The sequence below is a fragment of the Podarcis cretensis genome (genome assembly GCF_951804945.1).
Source record: "Podarcis cretensis genome assembly, chromosome: 6".
Classification (NCBI taxonomy): domain Eukaryota; kingdom Metazoa; phylum Chordata; class Lepidosauria; order Squamata; family Lacertidae; genus Podarcis; species Podarcis cretensis.
Window position 1 is genome coordinate 71,414,702 of NC_137175.1, and position 16,908 is coordinate 71,431,609.

Genomic DNA, 16,908 nt, shown 5'->3' on the forward strand with positions numbered 1-16,908 from the left:
AGCACACACAGTCCTCCTGATAATCTCCCATTTTAGTCACGCTCCCTCGCGAAAAACAACTTTGCCTCAGCCTTCGCGTAATGCGCAGGCGCAGAATTCGCCCCCCGCCTCGCCCTCCTGTTATAGCAGAGATGAGGGCGTCGCGGGGGGGGGGGAGTCGCGCGCATAGAACGCCGTGCCTCAGGAACGTTAAAAATTCGAAAATAGATGCAGCCGTGGCCCGCTCGCGCACGCGCAATCACGCGAGCCTGTCGCGGGGTGAGCCCGGAAGAGGAAGTGGAAGAGCGGGGTGAAAGGTCAGTGGCTGCGGGAGACAGCATGGCCGGCATCCCGGGGAAAGGGAAGAAACGGCAGAAGGAGCAGCACGATGCTGAGAGAACGAGCGAAGGGCTTGGCCCTGAGGGGGGACAAGGCAGCGCCCCCGAGCAGGGCCAGGTCCTGTTCCCGCCGTCTTTCAGCGTCTCGGAAATCAAGAACAAGCAGCGGCGCCATTTCATGTTTCTGCGCTGGAAGCAGCAGCAAAGGAAGGTGCGAGTTGTGAGAGGAGGTTGGGAAGGGTGGCCGCTGGCAGATGATACGTCGCAGCTGTCCGGATCTTGGGGAGCCTGAAATGAGGAGGAGGAAGAGGGATGGTTGGAAGCTGTTGGGGCGTTTAAAGGCGCACACGTGGTTGGGGGGGGCGATGAAGTATTAACAAAATACCGAGACTGGGGCAGGGAGATGCTTCGTCGTGAGAGGGATCGGGAGGTACTGTATGTCTTTTCGTTTGATTTCGGCTGGTCAGAATCGATTTCAAGTGCCCACTCAGAGGCAAAATCTCAAATCGATGGGCTGGGCAAGTCAGTTCGCTCAGATTGAGCCACAGGGTGATTGGGGGGAAGAAAATCGGATAACACTACTGTGCACATCTTGGAAGAGAGGTAGGGAAGAACTGTGGCAAGTTCTTCTGCCTTTAAAATTTATTGTTGAGAGCAGTGTATTGAGTTTTTATCTCATCTATGTGATCAGTACCTGAATTTCTATATATACTAGCTTTGCTATCGTTCGTGAGAAGGATGTGCCTGTTCGTTCATTCTTAGTGGCCAAGTTTATCAAAACGTTTTGTTTTCTTTCTTTCCTCCCTGTATGGTCCAGGAGAAATTAGCCATTAAGAAAAAGAGAAAAAAGGAGCGAGAAGCACTTGGAGACAAGGTAAAGGGGAAGAAGTAGGAATTTAATGTGTCTTAGTATGTAAAGGGCCATTCGCGGATGACTCTGGGGTTGTGGCGCTCATCTCGCTTTATTGCCCGAGGGAGCCGGCATACAGCTTCCGGGTCATGTGGCCAGCATGACTAAGCTGCTTCTGGTGAACCAGATCAGAGCACGGAAACACCGTTTACCTTCCCGCCAGAACGGTACCTATTTATCTACTTGCACTTTTGGCGTGCTTTCGAACTGCTAGGTGGGCAGGAGCTGGGACCGAGCAATGGGACCTTCTGATCTGCAAGCCCTAGGCTCTGTGGTTTAGACCACAGCGCCACCTGCGTCCTGTCTTAATATGTACTTTTTATTAATAAAAGTAAATGTTCATTGACTTGCAACTGACTTTGTAGAGTTTTTTTTCTCTTGTACGGTGAATTCCTGATATGTGTACATTTGTTGTAGCAAGTGGTCTTAGAAAACATTCTCGCCGTTGGGTGCGATACCATTGGATAGATAGGTTATGTGACTGTGGGGACTCAATAAAATACTAGACCTGGAAGGGCCTTCATAGCCTATTTAGTCCAACCACCTACTGAGTGCAGGAAATTAGAACTAGAGCATCCCCAACAAATGGCTGCCCTGTCTCAGCTTGAAAGTGGAGAGCCCAGTACTGCTCTAAATAACTGACTTCATCATCAAACTGCCCTCTACCCTGTTAACCAAACTTTACCCCCCTGTAACACACACACACACAATGTTTTCACATTATGGAATCACACCATCCGTAACAGAGAGGTGATAATACTATTCTGCCTTGCATGGATATTATTGCAAATAAGAACATCTTCCAGGCTTGAGGGAACCTCCAATGAAGAGTTGCTGAATGGGAGCTCCTTGGTATGTTTATGAATGGTGAAGGGTAGCAGCAGTTCCATTATTTGCAATATGTGACTGTAAGCACCCACAATTTGACCACAAAGCCCTGGCATAGTGTTGCTCCTGGGTGTTGTGGGGAATTGAAAATGGTTGACAGCAGTTGTCTCCTACTAGATAAAAACTGAATGGGAAAATGTGGGTGTGGGTCGAAGACCCAAAGCATGAGAGCCTTCAACTCTGGTAGACCCTTGGCAATTGAAAGTGAAAGGCACTGACAGTGGGTTTGAGTACTGATCTACAGCTGCAGGACTTTGAAAAGATGCAATGTGATAACCAAATACTAAGGTGGTGTTGCCATTTTGGTAGCCTTTTCATGCATTTCAGAAGTATTAGTGAATTTTATTCTGTTGTAAGAAAAACAGTTTTGGAGCACAACCGTGGTTGCTTGTATGCAAATGTAATTTTGATAATTTCTATAGTTATAATTCTGTTTAGAACCTTTAAACATTCAGAAATTCTTAAAATTGATTACACTTGATGCGAGCACATTACACTTGATGCGAGTAGCTAATGGAAACTTAGCTACTTTACGGTACAGTTTTAGAAGACAGTTACTTTTTGGTGTAAGTACATTTTGGCTAGAGGCGGTCCTAGTAACTTTCTTTCTACCACCAGACTTAATCAACACACTTAACACAGTCTGTGGAGTGCTCTTCCCAGGGAACTTCATTATACCTCTTTAGGCGCCACGCAAGAAGTTCCCTTTTAACCAGGCCTTTGGTTGATTTGACTGACATCCTATGTCCTTTTAAAATGTGGGGTTTTTCTGGGGGGGGGGGGTATTGGGTTTTTATTTTGATTATATATTTTTTGATTTTATATTTTGATTTTGTTCTGTGAACCGCCCTGAGACCTCCGGGTATAGGGCAGTATATAAATTTAATAAATAATTTTATTTTTAAAAACTACTGGAGCAGTTATTGGAAAAAGAGATTACATGAATACTTATTTTATATTAATTTTATTTCTTGCAGGCACCACCAAAGCCGGTACCAAAGACAATTGAAAACCAGCGTGTATATGATGAAACCACAGTTGATCCAAACGATGAAGAGGTAGCACTATTTGAGAAAACTATAGTTTCCCTTAAAATGTGCCAATAACATTTCCCTTTTGTATATTCTGAATAGTTTTTGCATGATTACATTTAATAAATAACCGAAGTAGATGGATGTGGATAAAAGTATTTAATTCCTCCCCCCCCCCCCCCCCGTTTTGTAATAGGCCATTAATAGCCATAGGTTACTGATCAAATGTTAAGTTTTCAAGCTGGTAGAGTCTATTTCTCAATAAAATATTAGACACTGGGTTTTTATTTTGCAAGATAAAGCAAGTTTCCCTAAGATTTTTCTCAGAAGGTCCCAGGTTCAATCCCTGAAATCTAAAGTGATCAGATGGCAGAAGGTGTGAAAGACTGGAGCACTGCTGCAAGTTAGATAAGATAATACTGATTTAGATGGGCACACACAGTCTGACCTGTCTTAAGGCAGCCTTTTATGGTTCTGTCTTGAAAATATACCTGAAGCATCAGCCTGATGGTAGATAAATAGAAGTGCCTCTGATCCTTATGTTGCAGTCTTATTTTAAAGGGCCTCATATGTGTTGCTTAATATTTAAAGATTGTTATCCAAATGCCTACAAGTATATGTATGGTTCTGGTATGAAATGATTACTGGCTGTTAACTCTCTCAAATTGAAGGTTTTGATTTTCAGCATCATCAACAACAAAAATACTCTTGTGTGATTTCATGTAACATTTATCATTTTATATTTCCAGGTTACTTTGGATGAAGCTACGGATGAATTTGCACCCTATTTCAACAGGCAGACGGTTCCAAAGATTCTTATCACAACATCTGACAGGCCCCGTGGGGTAAAAAAAATTCTTTAAAATAAAATAAAAAGAAAGATGGTAAAAGCTTGTTACACCTAGCTTATACGTAAGGTTGTGGGATTGTTTATTTGCTCCAGATTTCTTATCCGTTTGTAAATTATAATGTGTATGATCTACTGCCAGTTTCTTCTTTTTAAAAAAGAGTGACACACAATAATCTTCATATAACCTTAAAAATTGAAGTGCAGTGACCCATTCACAAAAATCACATTTGAAGAAAAACTCTCTTAAAATATTTGGTGGCTATAATGGAAGAATAACTTGATACATATATTTTTTTAGCCAAGATATCAGAATTACCGTATTTTTTGCTCTATAAGACTCACTTTTTCCCTCCTAAAAAGTAAGGGGAAATGTGTGTGTGTCTTATGGAGCGAATGCAGGCTGCGCAGCTATCCCAGAAGCCAGAACAGCAAGAGAGTTCGCTGCGCAGCAATCCCTCTTGCTGTTCTGGCTTCTGAGATTCAGAATTTTTTTTTTCTTGTTTTCCTCCTCCAAAAACTAGGTGCGTCTTATGGTCTGGTGCGTCTTATAGAGCGAAAAATACGGTAATTGGTTATCTGCTATACTTCCCCCAGAATTATCTCACCCAACCAAGTCTTTTGCATTTTTATTTTTTATTTTTTTGCTTGCAGAGAACTGTGAGATTCTGTGAACAGTTATCAACTTGTATTCCGAATTCACATGTTTACTATCGAAGAGGACTGGCTCTAAAAAGAATTATTCCCCAGTGTATCTCGAGGGACTTCACAGATCTGATTGTTATTAATGAAGATCGTAAAGTACCAAGTATCCTTCACATATGAGACTCTCTTTTATACAGTAGTTATTAATGTTACTGTTGATAATTGCTGTCCTTGGCTCTTGCGGGGGGGAGGGCAAGATAGACAATTAATAAATAATAGCACAATTAGATTATAAGCAAAACAGCATTTTAATGGTACTTAAGGATGTGCATGTATGATATGTAATGTGGAAACTGCAGTTTTGCATAAAGTATAGAATGGTAAGTGCAATAATTATTACTCTTGCACTGGATAGTCTGTCACTATTTTAAGTTTCTACAGAAGCTGCCTTTGCACTGAGTGCTTTTATGTGAAAATTGTTTAACTGTGTTTGTCTTAACTCTGTTGGAATAGATGGGCTTGTGTTAAGTCACTTGCCTGAAGGTCCAACTGCTCATTTTAGGATGAGTAGTGTTCGTCTGCGTAAAGAAATAAAGGTGAGTTTATTTTCACAAGCAGAGTCTTCCAACTTGCGTGACTGTGTGCTCAATGTGATACTGTTCTTTTGTTCTAGCGAAAAGGAAAAGCTCCCTCAGAACATCAGCCTGAAATAATCCTGAACAACTTTACAACACGATTGGGCCATTCCATTGGGCGGATGTTTGCTTCTTTATTCCCTCACGATCCCCAGTTCGTCGGTAGACAAGTAGCTACATTTCACAATCAGCGTGACTATATATTTTTCAGATTCCATAGGTGAGTGAAAACATCTGTTGCAAGGTGTAAGAACTCACTTTGCTTGACATTTTTGCTAATGTTTCCTATCATCTTTTAAAGATACATCTTCAAAAATGAGAAAAGGGTGGCAATTCAAGAACTGGGCCCACGTTTTACCCTGAAACTAAGGTCTCTTCAAAAGGGAACATTTGATTCTAAATTTGGCGAATATGAATGGATTCACAAGGTATTATATTTCAACAATCTCTTAGCAATGAAAAATTCTGTATATGTAAGAAATGTCAAGAGGCTAGACAACATTTACAGGGTGCAAGTAGTAGCACACTTAATTGGGTATGCAACATCTTTCTTCTACAAAATATTTAAAAATACTTGAAATTGCCATTCCCATATTGGTTTTCCTGAATATGGAGTGACAGTTTTATATATTTAGCTTGGACAGCAGCCAGAATGCAAAGAGCCATACATCTAGTTCATGTGTACTCTGTGCAGTTCCTAAGGTCAAGCATCTACAGATTTGGGCTGGCTTTCATAACCAAGCCAGAAGTTTGCTTGTGAGGGCCTTATCCCTATCATTCACTGTACTTGCCAGCACCTTGTCCATTTGAGGCAATCCTATTTTCAATTATGCTTGCTCCTAGGTACATCTACCTATTTTAATGTAGTAATGGGCTTGTCTATAACAAAGCAACCAGGGCAATTTGCCAAGCAAAAATAAATTTACCTGGGAGTAAGGTCCATTGAACACGGCAAGCAGGCTGTTGGTCCCTAGTCCTGCCCCTTTTCTATTATTGTGGTTGGGGACAACCCCAGCTTTCTTTCTGCAGTTCCATGTTTAGAGCTGAAGGGGCAACCAGGCAGTTCCTGCAGTTGCACTTCATATTAGGTGGCCACAGAAGCCCAGTACAATTTTAGGGATTGTCTCTGCCACTTTCCAGGGCCAAACCGGGAGCAGGGACTCATTTGGGCATGTGCCAAAACAAGTCCCTTTTTTTGCCTACTAGTGTCAAAGTAAAATTTAGGCAAAGTAAGATTTAGCTGCCAGCCCAAGCTTGGGCAGCCCAAGCTCTTGCCATCTGCCTTGGGCAGCGAAAGTCTTGGGCTAGCCCAGTCAGGAAGCACAAGCCAAATTATTTGATGACCTAAAGTGAGGCTGACTTAACTTTTGAAGTGCTTATGTGGCTACCTGATCCCCTACCTAAACCCCTTGTGAAACTATGCCTGGTATTCAGCATTCCTAACATGCAAAAAAACCCTATTAAAATTGTTTAATATTTAATAATCTGTCTCTTACTCATGACTGCTTTATCTTTTAGCGCCGTGAAATGGACACAAGTCGAAGAAAATTCCACCTATAACAGACTAAAAGTGCAAAACTGCTGTTTCATGTTCTGCTGAGTTTTCAGGAACACAGGGGTTGCTAAGGAGTTGCCTCAAGTCTATTCTTGGTCTACATGGAAAACTCCCAAATGACTATTTTCACCAGACTTTACATAAGCATCAGTCAAACTACCCATCTTCTTCAGTGCCTTGAGTACATTCCTCACATCACTGCTACTTTGAAGTGGAAGATTTCATGTTCCAAGAAAATGAATAATCTGCCAATCACTTGTATTTAAGATATGAACTCTTAATCCTGTTCTTTGCAGAGGGCGTTTTGTTTCTAAAGTAGGCTGTTTTAGGAGTAGAATCCTGATACTCAGAGAACAGCACACATGCTAACTCAGTTGTTTACTTTTGACAACTGATCTTGATAAAGATTGTCAAATACCATTTTCAATAATTTGCAAGGGTTGTCTTGTATCTTAACTTGTATGGTCACATATTCAGTGCTGATTAAGGTATGGAAATACAAGTCAAGTATTGCATAAATCTGTAAGACTTAAGGGGGGGGATCCAAGTCTATTTAACTCTGAAAATATTAGAGACAGGAGACAGTGACTAGCACTGCATTCTGGCTTCATGGAAGGCAGTGTACCCCAAATTTTTCCCTTCTTCACACAGAAAAACTTCAGTAAGGGTTAAAGGCATATAAAAACGGTTTCATTAAAAACCAGTCTTCATATATTGATTTAAATAATACAAGAAAAAACCTTGCTAGTGTTAAATCTGAGTATTACCTTGCAGTTGTTGTTTATACTCAAAACAGCTCATTTAAGTCCTGGTTTAATGGTTGTTAAATGTATGGCCAATAATAATAATAAATTTTATTTATATCCCGCCCTCCCCAGCCGAAGCTGGGCTCAGGGCAGCTAACAACAATGCCTACCACCTATGCATAGCCACAAGGAGAGAGGAATTTGTTATTTTCAACTAGCTGTGGCTTGTTGTGTCTTAACTGCCAGAAGAAATGGGTGAGCTTAAACTGTTTAGTTAACATAAAACTTTCAAACGGAAGTAATAACCCTAAGCAGTTTCCATCTTCGAATAATGCCAAACCGGCTGCTGTCCTCAGTTGTAGAATCCTTTAACCCCAAGGTACTCGATGCGGTCCCCTCTAAATATTGAGTACAACTCACAACAACCTGACAATTACCGTATTTTTCACTCTATAACACGCACCCGACCATAACACACACATAGTTTTTAGAGGAGGAAAACAAGAAAAAAAATATATTCTAAACTAAACAGTTGATGTATGATTTTTGTGGTTCATGCTGTGGCCACAGACATGTGATTTGACGGTGAGTTTGGAGTAGCCCAATGCAAAAATCCTGAGGATCCATGTGCATCCATGCTTTGTAACCACGTTTTTGCACCACTGCGGCCCCAGGCAACAGTGGGTGCGTGTTTTTTTGGTGCAAGCTGTAGCCATGGACATACTATGTGATCTGATGGTGAATTTGGGGTGACCCAGTGCAAAAATCCTGAGGATCCATGTGGATCTGTGCTTTGTAACCAAGTTTTAAGTGGCTTGCTTTAAAGGAGCCAACCGGACAGTGTAAGCGGCTCCTCTCCTCTCCCGCTTTGCTCCTTTAAAGCAATCAGGCTCTCTGTCCCTCCCCCCCCCCACTCAGCTGCTCTTCTCCCGCTTTGCTGTTTCAAAGCGAGCCACGGAGGAGGGAAGGAAGGGAAACCATGGATCCTCTGCTCACGACTGCAGCAGATCCCCCCGCCATCCGTAGGCATTCGCTCCATAACACGCACAGACATTTCCCCTTACTTTCTAGGAGGAAAAAAGTGAGTGTTATGGTGCAAAAAATACGGTAACTGTACCAGCAGGGGCTGATGGGAAGTTGGAAGCCCAACATCTGTGGGGCAACAGGTTGACTACCCCTGCTCTAGCCATTGTAGTAAGAAAAAGAAGTGGCAGACTGCTGCTGCAAGCAGTCTTGCTTGTGCCATTTTAGAAAGTTATGTTTTGACAATGCCCTGTGTTTTTTTTTTAATCTAATGTGTAAAGCATTATACCAGCAAAGTTATTAAATCAACTCTTTATTGCTTGAATATAAAATTGATTCCATCATGATAACAGAAGTTATTGCAACTAGCATACAAGTTTAGAGAGGTAGATTGTAAGAAGTTTGACAACAGTAGCAGTATTACTAGTTCTAAGTTGGCACATTTAACACAAAGTTTCTGTACAGGTTCCAGGTCACTCTCTTTCACTTCCATATTCACCAGACCGACAACAGATTAGATCTGAAAAACACAAAAGAAAAACTCATTTGCTGATATGTGTGAATTCTGAAAACTACTAAATCCTTCAACTGAGCTCTTCTGTCTGCAATTCCAAATACTGTGGTGCCTCGCAAGACGAAATTAATTCGTTCTGCGAGTCTCTTTGTCTTGCGATTTTTTTGTCTTGCGAAGCACGGCTATTAGCGGCTTAGAAAAAGGGGAAAAACTCACAAGAACTCACAAGACGTTTTCGTCTTGCAAAGCAAGCCCATAGGGAAATTTGTCTTGCGAAGCACCTCAAAAACGGAAAACTCTTTCGTCTAGCGAGTTTTTCGTCTTGCGGGGCACCACTGTACATAGAACAAAATTGATAAGATGCAAAAAAACACACCAAAAACAAAACAGCTTTCCTCCCATGTAGTCACTAAATGTTTTTTACGTTACAAAGGAAGTTTGCTAGTCAGGCTTATTTTACTTAGGAGTTGCAAGGGGATGGGTGCTCTAGGAAGGCTGAAGGCTAGCTAGCCCTCATCTGTGTATCTGGCTGAGAGAACATACAGCAGGTTTCCCCCCAAAGATCATATGGCACATGGGATTATCTGCTCATTCATATATCCTACACAGACCAGCTTCACCAACCTGGTGCCTTCCAGCTGTTTTGGCCTACATTTCCCATCACGTTGGCTGAGGTCAATAGGCGTTGGACTGCAGCACAAGGTTAGGAAAGGATGACTGCCCCAGCCCACAGGCAGCCAAGAGATTTAACATTAGTTCTATCTAAATTCAGTAAGATGTTTTTAATGTGAAATGGTAAATAGAGCCCTGTATCTCCACAAAATTTAATTATTTAAAAATTACAGTATGTTAGTAGATATGCACAATCAGTTCTCATTTATGATTCACAATAACAAGTTCTTAGCCTAGAAACTGGTGCAACTTAAGCTGCACTACTATACACTTGCCTAGGAGAAAGTCCTATAGAACACAGTGGGACTTGCTTTCTAGAAAGCATATCTAGCATTCAACTCAAGTGGGTAAGTGTTAGTTTAACTCTACGTAGCGTAAGGAATGGAACCATAATTATTTGGGGTAGGGTGAGGAATATGTTCCTGGGCTACAACTTCCAGCATCCCTAACCCTTGGGACATGCTAGCTGGAGATGATGGGAGCTGAAGTCCAACAGCATCTAGAGGGCTACAGACTCCCCATCCCTTTTATAAAGACACCAAAGCCATATAATTCACTTAAAAACTTACCACTAAAAGAGTTCACGTAGGTCACACAAGTTAGAGAAATGAACACACTTTCTGCGGCCTAAATGGATTTGTACTTGAAGAAACTCCTGTTAGTAGGGGGTCATGGTGTGCATTCTGCAGGCAAAACTGCTTCAAGTCAGCTGCAGCTTGTGAAACCTAGAACAAATCCACATGATTCAGTAATATACTTAATAGGATGTTAATATGCATATACTAATCAGAAATCAAAATGGATTCCTCACCCCCCCAAGGTTCCAGTTAGACTGCACTGGCAGCAGATCTCCAAGAAGCGACACAGCTTGGTAATTTTTGATCCTAGACTTCATGGACTAACGTTCTGACAGCTGCGTGTATTATTTGAGTCATCAAGTACACAGTATGTCTCCACCCACTCTACATGCTTTAGAACAAAAGCTAACAAAGAACATCAAATCAGAGCCCCCATCATGCAATCTTGGGAGTAAGCATAATTTGGTATAAAAATACTGTACATTTAGGGACGCGGGTGGCACTGTGGGTTAAACCACAGAGCCTAGGACTTGCCGATCAGAAGGTCCGTGGTTCAAATCCCCGCGAGGGGGTGAGCTCCCATTGCTTGGTCCCTGCTCCTGCCAACCTAGCAGTTTGAAAGCACGTCAAAGTGCAAGTAGATAAATAGGTACTGCTCCGGCGGGAAGGTAAACGGCGTTTCTGTGCGCTGCTCTGGTTTGCCAGAAGTGGTGTAGTCATGCTGGCCACATGACCCGGAAGCTGTCTGCAGACAAACGCCAGCTGCCTCAGCCAGTAAAGCGAGATGAGTGCTGCAACCCGAGTTGGTCACGACTGGACCTAATGGTCAGGGGTCCCTTTACCTTTACCTTACTATACATTTGGTAAAGCAAAATTAATAAAGTGAGTGCCTGTATTTGTGTACACACTCAGTTGACTAAACTACTTTTTAAAACCAGGAAGCATGCGGTGATCTGCATCAGCCCCCCATGAGGCCACACATCAGTCCTACTTAGCACCACTGCCTTTAAGACCAGCCATCTGAACTCTTATTAATGGGAGATATTACAGAATGAATCTGGCACATCTGGCACTAAACCTCTAACTTGGGGAGGGGGTAAAATCTGTGGCTCCCCACATGCTGCCCTCCACCTCTCATCAGTCCCAGCCAGTACAACCAACTGGCAACAGTGGTGGGAGCTGAAAGTCCAACAAGATCTGGAAGGCCACAGGTTGCCCCCACTCCAGTGCAGAACAGTAAGGGATTCTCACAAGAACAACACAAATATAAGCTGTGTGGATGTGGATATCCTGGGGGCTGAGTCTCTTGCTCTGCAAGAGCCACGTTTCCCCAAGGAGACATGGTGGCACCAGAGGAATAATATTTGTGAGTTCCTTGCTTGCACAACAAATTGCCCTTGCTGGAACTGAAGGCGAAAACGCAACAAGTGTATTAACAGTTAATGAATCAGTCACCAAACGAAGCGACGCTGAGCATAAGGTTGCCAGGTCCTCACTTCAAGAAGCAAGCATTCTCAAAAGATCTTACTCGTGGGTCCTGTATGCAAAGGTTAACTCCGCTTCTCGATGCGAAGTGCTTTGAGCGCTTGAGGGGGGAAAGCGACCAAACTTCGCCATTCTTAAATCGGCCTGGATTGCTCGGAACGCCCGAGGCCAAAGGCTCAAAAGCGCTTGTTTTGAAAGCCGGGGATTCCCCCGCCCCGCCGCGATCTTCCTTCCTCCGCTTGCCCGGGGCCTCGCACACTTCCCCATTTTGCGGCTTGGGCGGACTCAGGCTCAGCTCGCCAGATCGCTCGTTGCGCCTCCCCTTCCTTCCTTCCTTCCCTCCCTCCGAGGAACAAAAAGGCTTCCAAGGGAGAGAAAGCCGAGATGACAAAGCACCCGCTTCGCGATTTCTGAAGCGCTCCCAAGCCAACCCCTCCTCCTCCTCCTCCAACTTTCTAAGAGAAAGACAACAGGTCCCAGGGGGAAAAAAGGGAATAACTAGATCCAAGTATGGGTGGGGACTAGGTGGCGGCGATCAGCCGCTTCTCCGGGAACAAGCGCCTAACGGGCCAAGCTAGAGAGAGATCAAGTCAGTTGGGAAGTCTCTTGCGCCCCGCTTTTGGCGAGTGCGTTGGATTTTACGCACAGGGTTTTTACGCGCGCCCTGCCATTGCTAAGGCGCTGCGCACCAACCTTTCCTATGCCTAGCGAAGGGAAGTGCAAACGAAAGATTTGAAGCGGTTGTGTGAGCGGGAGTAAATAGCTCCCGGGGCTCAGATTAAGGCCCCGGGGAGCAGCCATGAGTAGGCGCTCCCCCGAGGCGCAATAATGGCGGCAGTGGTGATGGCACCCTCTCCACCCGCGGCTTCCCCCCGGCTCTCACCTTCACGCGGCTCACGCTGGCCTCGAGGCGCAGCTGCTGCACGACCTTCTTCATGGCCGCCACGTTGGAGGAGCCGGACATGGTCCCCTCGCTCGAGGATCCCGCTTGTTTTCTGGGGCAAGCCGAGCCGAAGAGGCGCCTTCGCAACTTTCCCAACTAAGTTTCCGGCGCTCGGCAAACTCTCCCGCCCGCAGACTCGCGGCGGCTTGCAGACTCATGCGCAGCGCTCGCTGCCGGGCTCCTTTTTGGAAGAAGAAAAAAGCCTGCCTCCCGGATCTCACCCCACCCCACCGCCCCAAGGGGCGGAAGAGGGAGCTGCCCAGAGGGAAATGAAGGGAAGGGTTTTAAAAGGGAAGAAACGAGATTTTAAGGTTCTTCCCAACCTCGTGTGGTGGCGGGGCGAGGTTTAGAAACACTTAAGAATTGCATTGCATTGCAAGGGGTTTTGGCTACACGACCCTGGGGAATCCCTTCCAATTCTACTGTTCTACGCAGGTGACACCCACACTTTGCATCGTAAACGTTAGGAAGATTCTTGACAGTAAAACCTGTTCCACTCCCATGAGAGAGTCCTTCCTTGGAGTTTTTAAAGCAAAGATTTGATGGCCGTTTGTCACTCTTACCTGGAAATAGTTCTGAGTTCACGTAGGATAGCCGTGTCAAAACTGCTGAAATCAGCCTACACTAGCCGCAGTTTTAGCCGTGGAAGGTTCGTAATCAGCCTCCACCCACCATCCACTTGCAATATGTAGTGGGAATAAATAAGGATGGTTTGGTTATCTAGATCTGCAAGGTAATTTTTTAAGGATTAAGGGCAATGTTTGGATTTGCTTCTGGGCACTTGATTACAGTTACATGCAGTTCCTATTATTATTATTATTATTATTATTATTATCCATGTATTAATACCCTGTCTTTCTCCCTGACAGGGACTCAAGGCGGCTTACAGATAAAAACAAAGCTGGGTGGGGAGACAATAATTTAACAAACACATTTAAACATTAGCATAATTAAAAATGTATAAACTTCTACAATATGTTATGTTATCGTAGAATTGTTGAGTTGGAAGGGACAGCAAGTGTCATCTAGCCCAACCTGGAATGAAGGAATCTTTTGCCCAACGTGGGGCTCGAACCCATGATTCTCCCTGGAGGGGTGTCCAGAAAATGCCTTAGCCACCACCGAAAGGGAGAATGGCCATTGGGCAGAACTCCAACCCTGACAAGCCCTTGGCGATTGTGGATGCCACCCTGACCAATTCCATTGATGGGAGGAAAATGCCTCACCCGTTGCTGTGTCAGCAGACACACTTGCTTCCTGTGTGACTTCCACAGCTAGTGGAGCAGAACTGACATCTGTCCCCCAAGGCATCCAAACGTGCTAAAGTTAAATCAACAGCACCCTGGTTAGACTTTTTCTTTTTGTTGCTGCTGCCAGCTGCCAGGCACTTCCCACTGCAGTTGCTGAATTGGAAGCAGCAGCTGAGGCAGGGGCTGATTTCTGCCCCTCCAAGGCCTCAAGGCATGTCAATATAGTGCCCCCCCCCCAAAAAAATCTGGCTTTTCCACCTCCTCAGGTGAGGGGGAGGGGGTTGGCTGCCCACACTTCCTCTGGGGTGCAGGTGGCGCCGTTCCTTTATCCATAGGGCCTCCCCTTGCCTTCACCTGGAGCCAACCACTAAATGAGACTCGGCATGACCTTGCAGTTGAAGGGGGATTTTTAAACCTGACCTCTCTCAGCTCCTTGGGCTTAGTGCGCTAACCACTCTACCACACTACCTACCGAGAAAATAACAAGACCACAGCAAATGAGTTACCAAGATCCAGAAGAAACTCCCTTCACCCTTCCCTATACGACTGCTCAAGCCCAGGCCTCACAACAGCAAGGGCAATATTCTAACCCCAGCCTCTGCTAACTGCCTAAATCCCTCTGGGGGGATTTTCCCACAAAGGAGACTTCCCCCCCCCAAAAAAAAAGGGCTGGCTGTAATGCTGTCCCCCTGCTCTCACCCCCCCCCCAGGTTTATTTTATTATTATTATTTTTTAAAAGAATGCTTTTCCAAATTTATAACAAACAAATAAAACAAGAACATCAAAAACAAACAAAAACATTTATCTTAACTATAATAATTCCATTTTTGTTAACATTGTTAAGTGACTTCCTCGAATCCCCCTGGCTGAGTTTCCATATAAATCATTGTAGCAGTTTTCCAAAAGTAATTTCACATAAAATTTACATAGTCCTATTAACATCTTTCTTTCTTTTCATATTGACTTTTAGCCATAATGTCCAAAACATCACATATTTAGATCCTAGGCCTATTATGGTACTCACAAATAATTCTATTTAAGTTATCTTAGCATATTTAACTAAATATTCTTTAAATTTCATCCATTCTTCTTGGTGCTCCTCCACCTTCTGATCGCTGACTCTTCTGGTCAGGTCGGCTAGCTCACCCCCCAGGTTTCGTAGGTCTCCCAATGCCTCGGAGGGCCCTCCTGCAACCAGTACTGCAGTCCGTGTTTTGCTCAGCCGGCAAGGCCTTCAGCAACTGCCAAGTCCTCTGCAGCCAGCAGGCTCCAGCCTATAGGTTGCTCAGGATCCTCCTGCAGAAGCCACTGGTCCTGCCTCAACAACTGGCCTTCCTGTGAGTAAGGGAACGGGTAAGGAGAACCAACTCTCCTCTCTAGGCTTACGCCTACCCTTCCCCGCTCCACTGTGTTCAGGCCGAGGTGCCAGCCTGAGCCCAGATTGAGGCCTCCGCCTGGCATTGCTGCTGCAAACGCAGAGGCTGGAAGGGAAGTCAACTCGTTTCCCTTAGATTGGCATCAAGCCCTGCACCACCCCCTCCTATCGGTGCCAAGGATTTCCTCCACTCTGCCTCTCTTTGCCAATGCGCCCAGCCTTCAGGGCACCATCTAGGCCAGGGGTCAGCAAACCTTTTCAGCAGGGGGCCAGTCCACTGTCCCTCAGACCTTGTGGTGGTCCGGACTATATTTTTGGAGGGGAAATCAACAAATTCCTATGCCCCACAAATACCCCAGAGATGCATTTTAAATAAAAGCACACATTCTACTCATGTCAAAACACGCTGATTCCCAGACCGTCCACAGGCCAGATTTAGAAAGCGATTGGGCTGGATCCGGCCCCTGGGCCTTAGTTTGCCTACCCATGATCTAGGCCTTTGTGCTGAACGTTCTCTGTTTTGCCCTGGGGGAACCGAGGGTGTGGGACCGCTTCAAAACACTCCCATCCAGCCTCTGGGGGCAGAGTTTAGTCCCTACAGAGAAGGCTGATGCCATGCGCGGGCCTCTCTCCTCCATAAACCTTCATACCTAGCTGCCCTTTCTCCCCTCTGCCACCAGTAAGGGGGCGATGGAGACACAGCAGAAATGAGAATTTTGCCCTATTTGTGTACCAACCAACCAGATGAGGTTGGTCCATTAGAGCAAACAGGACTCTCTGCCCTAGAAATGAAACGGCCTGCAATTTTATTTATATTTATATATATAAAGTAAAACACATCCAACCACCCTTTCCTAGCCTAGTGAGCTCTCTCCTTTGTTTTTGTTATTCTTCACGGGTTTAACTTCTGAACTCATTTTATAGCTACACCAGGAGAAAAGTAACAAATGAATGTGATTGCCCGGGCCAGGCTTTTTTAAAAAACAAAACCAACCACAGTTAATTTCGTTTTGGTTTTGTTTGTTTAAATCTGTGTGTTTATTTGGAAGAAAATTCCACTTATTTCAGTGGGGTTTGCTCTCCAGTGCAGTGTGCATCCTTCATCTTGCATTTTCCTTACATACAGGGTTGCTGTCTTTCGTACATTTGCCCTCCGCCCTTAAAACAAAAACAAAAACCAACAGCAGGCTGAATCAAGACTGAATCATTGATTCCTGAATCAATACAGGCATCAAGCAATTCCATTCATTTACCCCTGCCAGGTAAAACTATAGTCTTCTATATTTTCAAGTGAGAAGGCTGTTAAAACGCACAGGAGCATGTCCAGGAAAAAACAACCGAAGGCAAATGTCCTACATCTGGAAAGTATTGGCATGATTTTTCTCATGCCATTAGATAATATCCTTTGATGTAGTATGCTGAGTAAATGCGTAGAGAGGGAGGGACGGGTGCGGCAGGATGATAAAAATGCCCGGTTCAGAAATTAGTGAGTG

The 16,908-nt window shown here is 44.4% G+C and overlaps 2 protein-coding genes across 2 annotated transcripts; one reads left to right on the forward strand and one right to left on the reverse strand.

Annotated features, from left to right (window-relative positions):
• Positions 1–207: 207 nt before the first annotated feature.
• On the forward strand, positions 208–7,072 carry RPF1 (ribosome production factor 1 homolog; the record flags this gene model as incomplete). Its single annotated transcript, XM_079981647.1, has 9 exons — positions 208–528; positions 1,135–1,191; positions 3,093–3,173; positions 3,896–3,991; positions 4,648–4,801; positions 5,152–5,234; positions 5,312–5,493; positions 5,575–5,701; positions 6,792–7,072. 9 exons carry the CDS (start codon positions 208–210, stop codon positions 6,831–6,833), a joined length of 1,143 nt encoding a protein of 380 aa, XP_079837773.1. The 3' UTR covers positions 6,834–7,072.
• A 1,822-nt stretch (positions 7,073–8,894) lies between these two features.
• GNG5 (G protein subunit gamma 5) lies at positions 8,895–13,398 on the reverse strand. Its single transcript, XM_079981871.1, has 3 exons — positions 12,730–13,398; positions 10,353–10,508; positions 8,895–9,117 (listed from the first exon to the last, which is right to left on the reverse strand). Exons 1-2 carry the CDS (start codon positions 12,808–12,810, stop codon positions 10,383–10,385), a joined length of 207 nt encoding a protein of 68 aa, XP_079837997.1. The 5' UTR covers positions 12,811–13,398; the 3' UTR covers positions 8,895–9,117; positions 10,353–10,382.
• Positions 13,399–16,908: the final 3,510 nt, after the last annotated feature.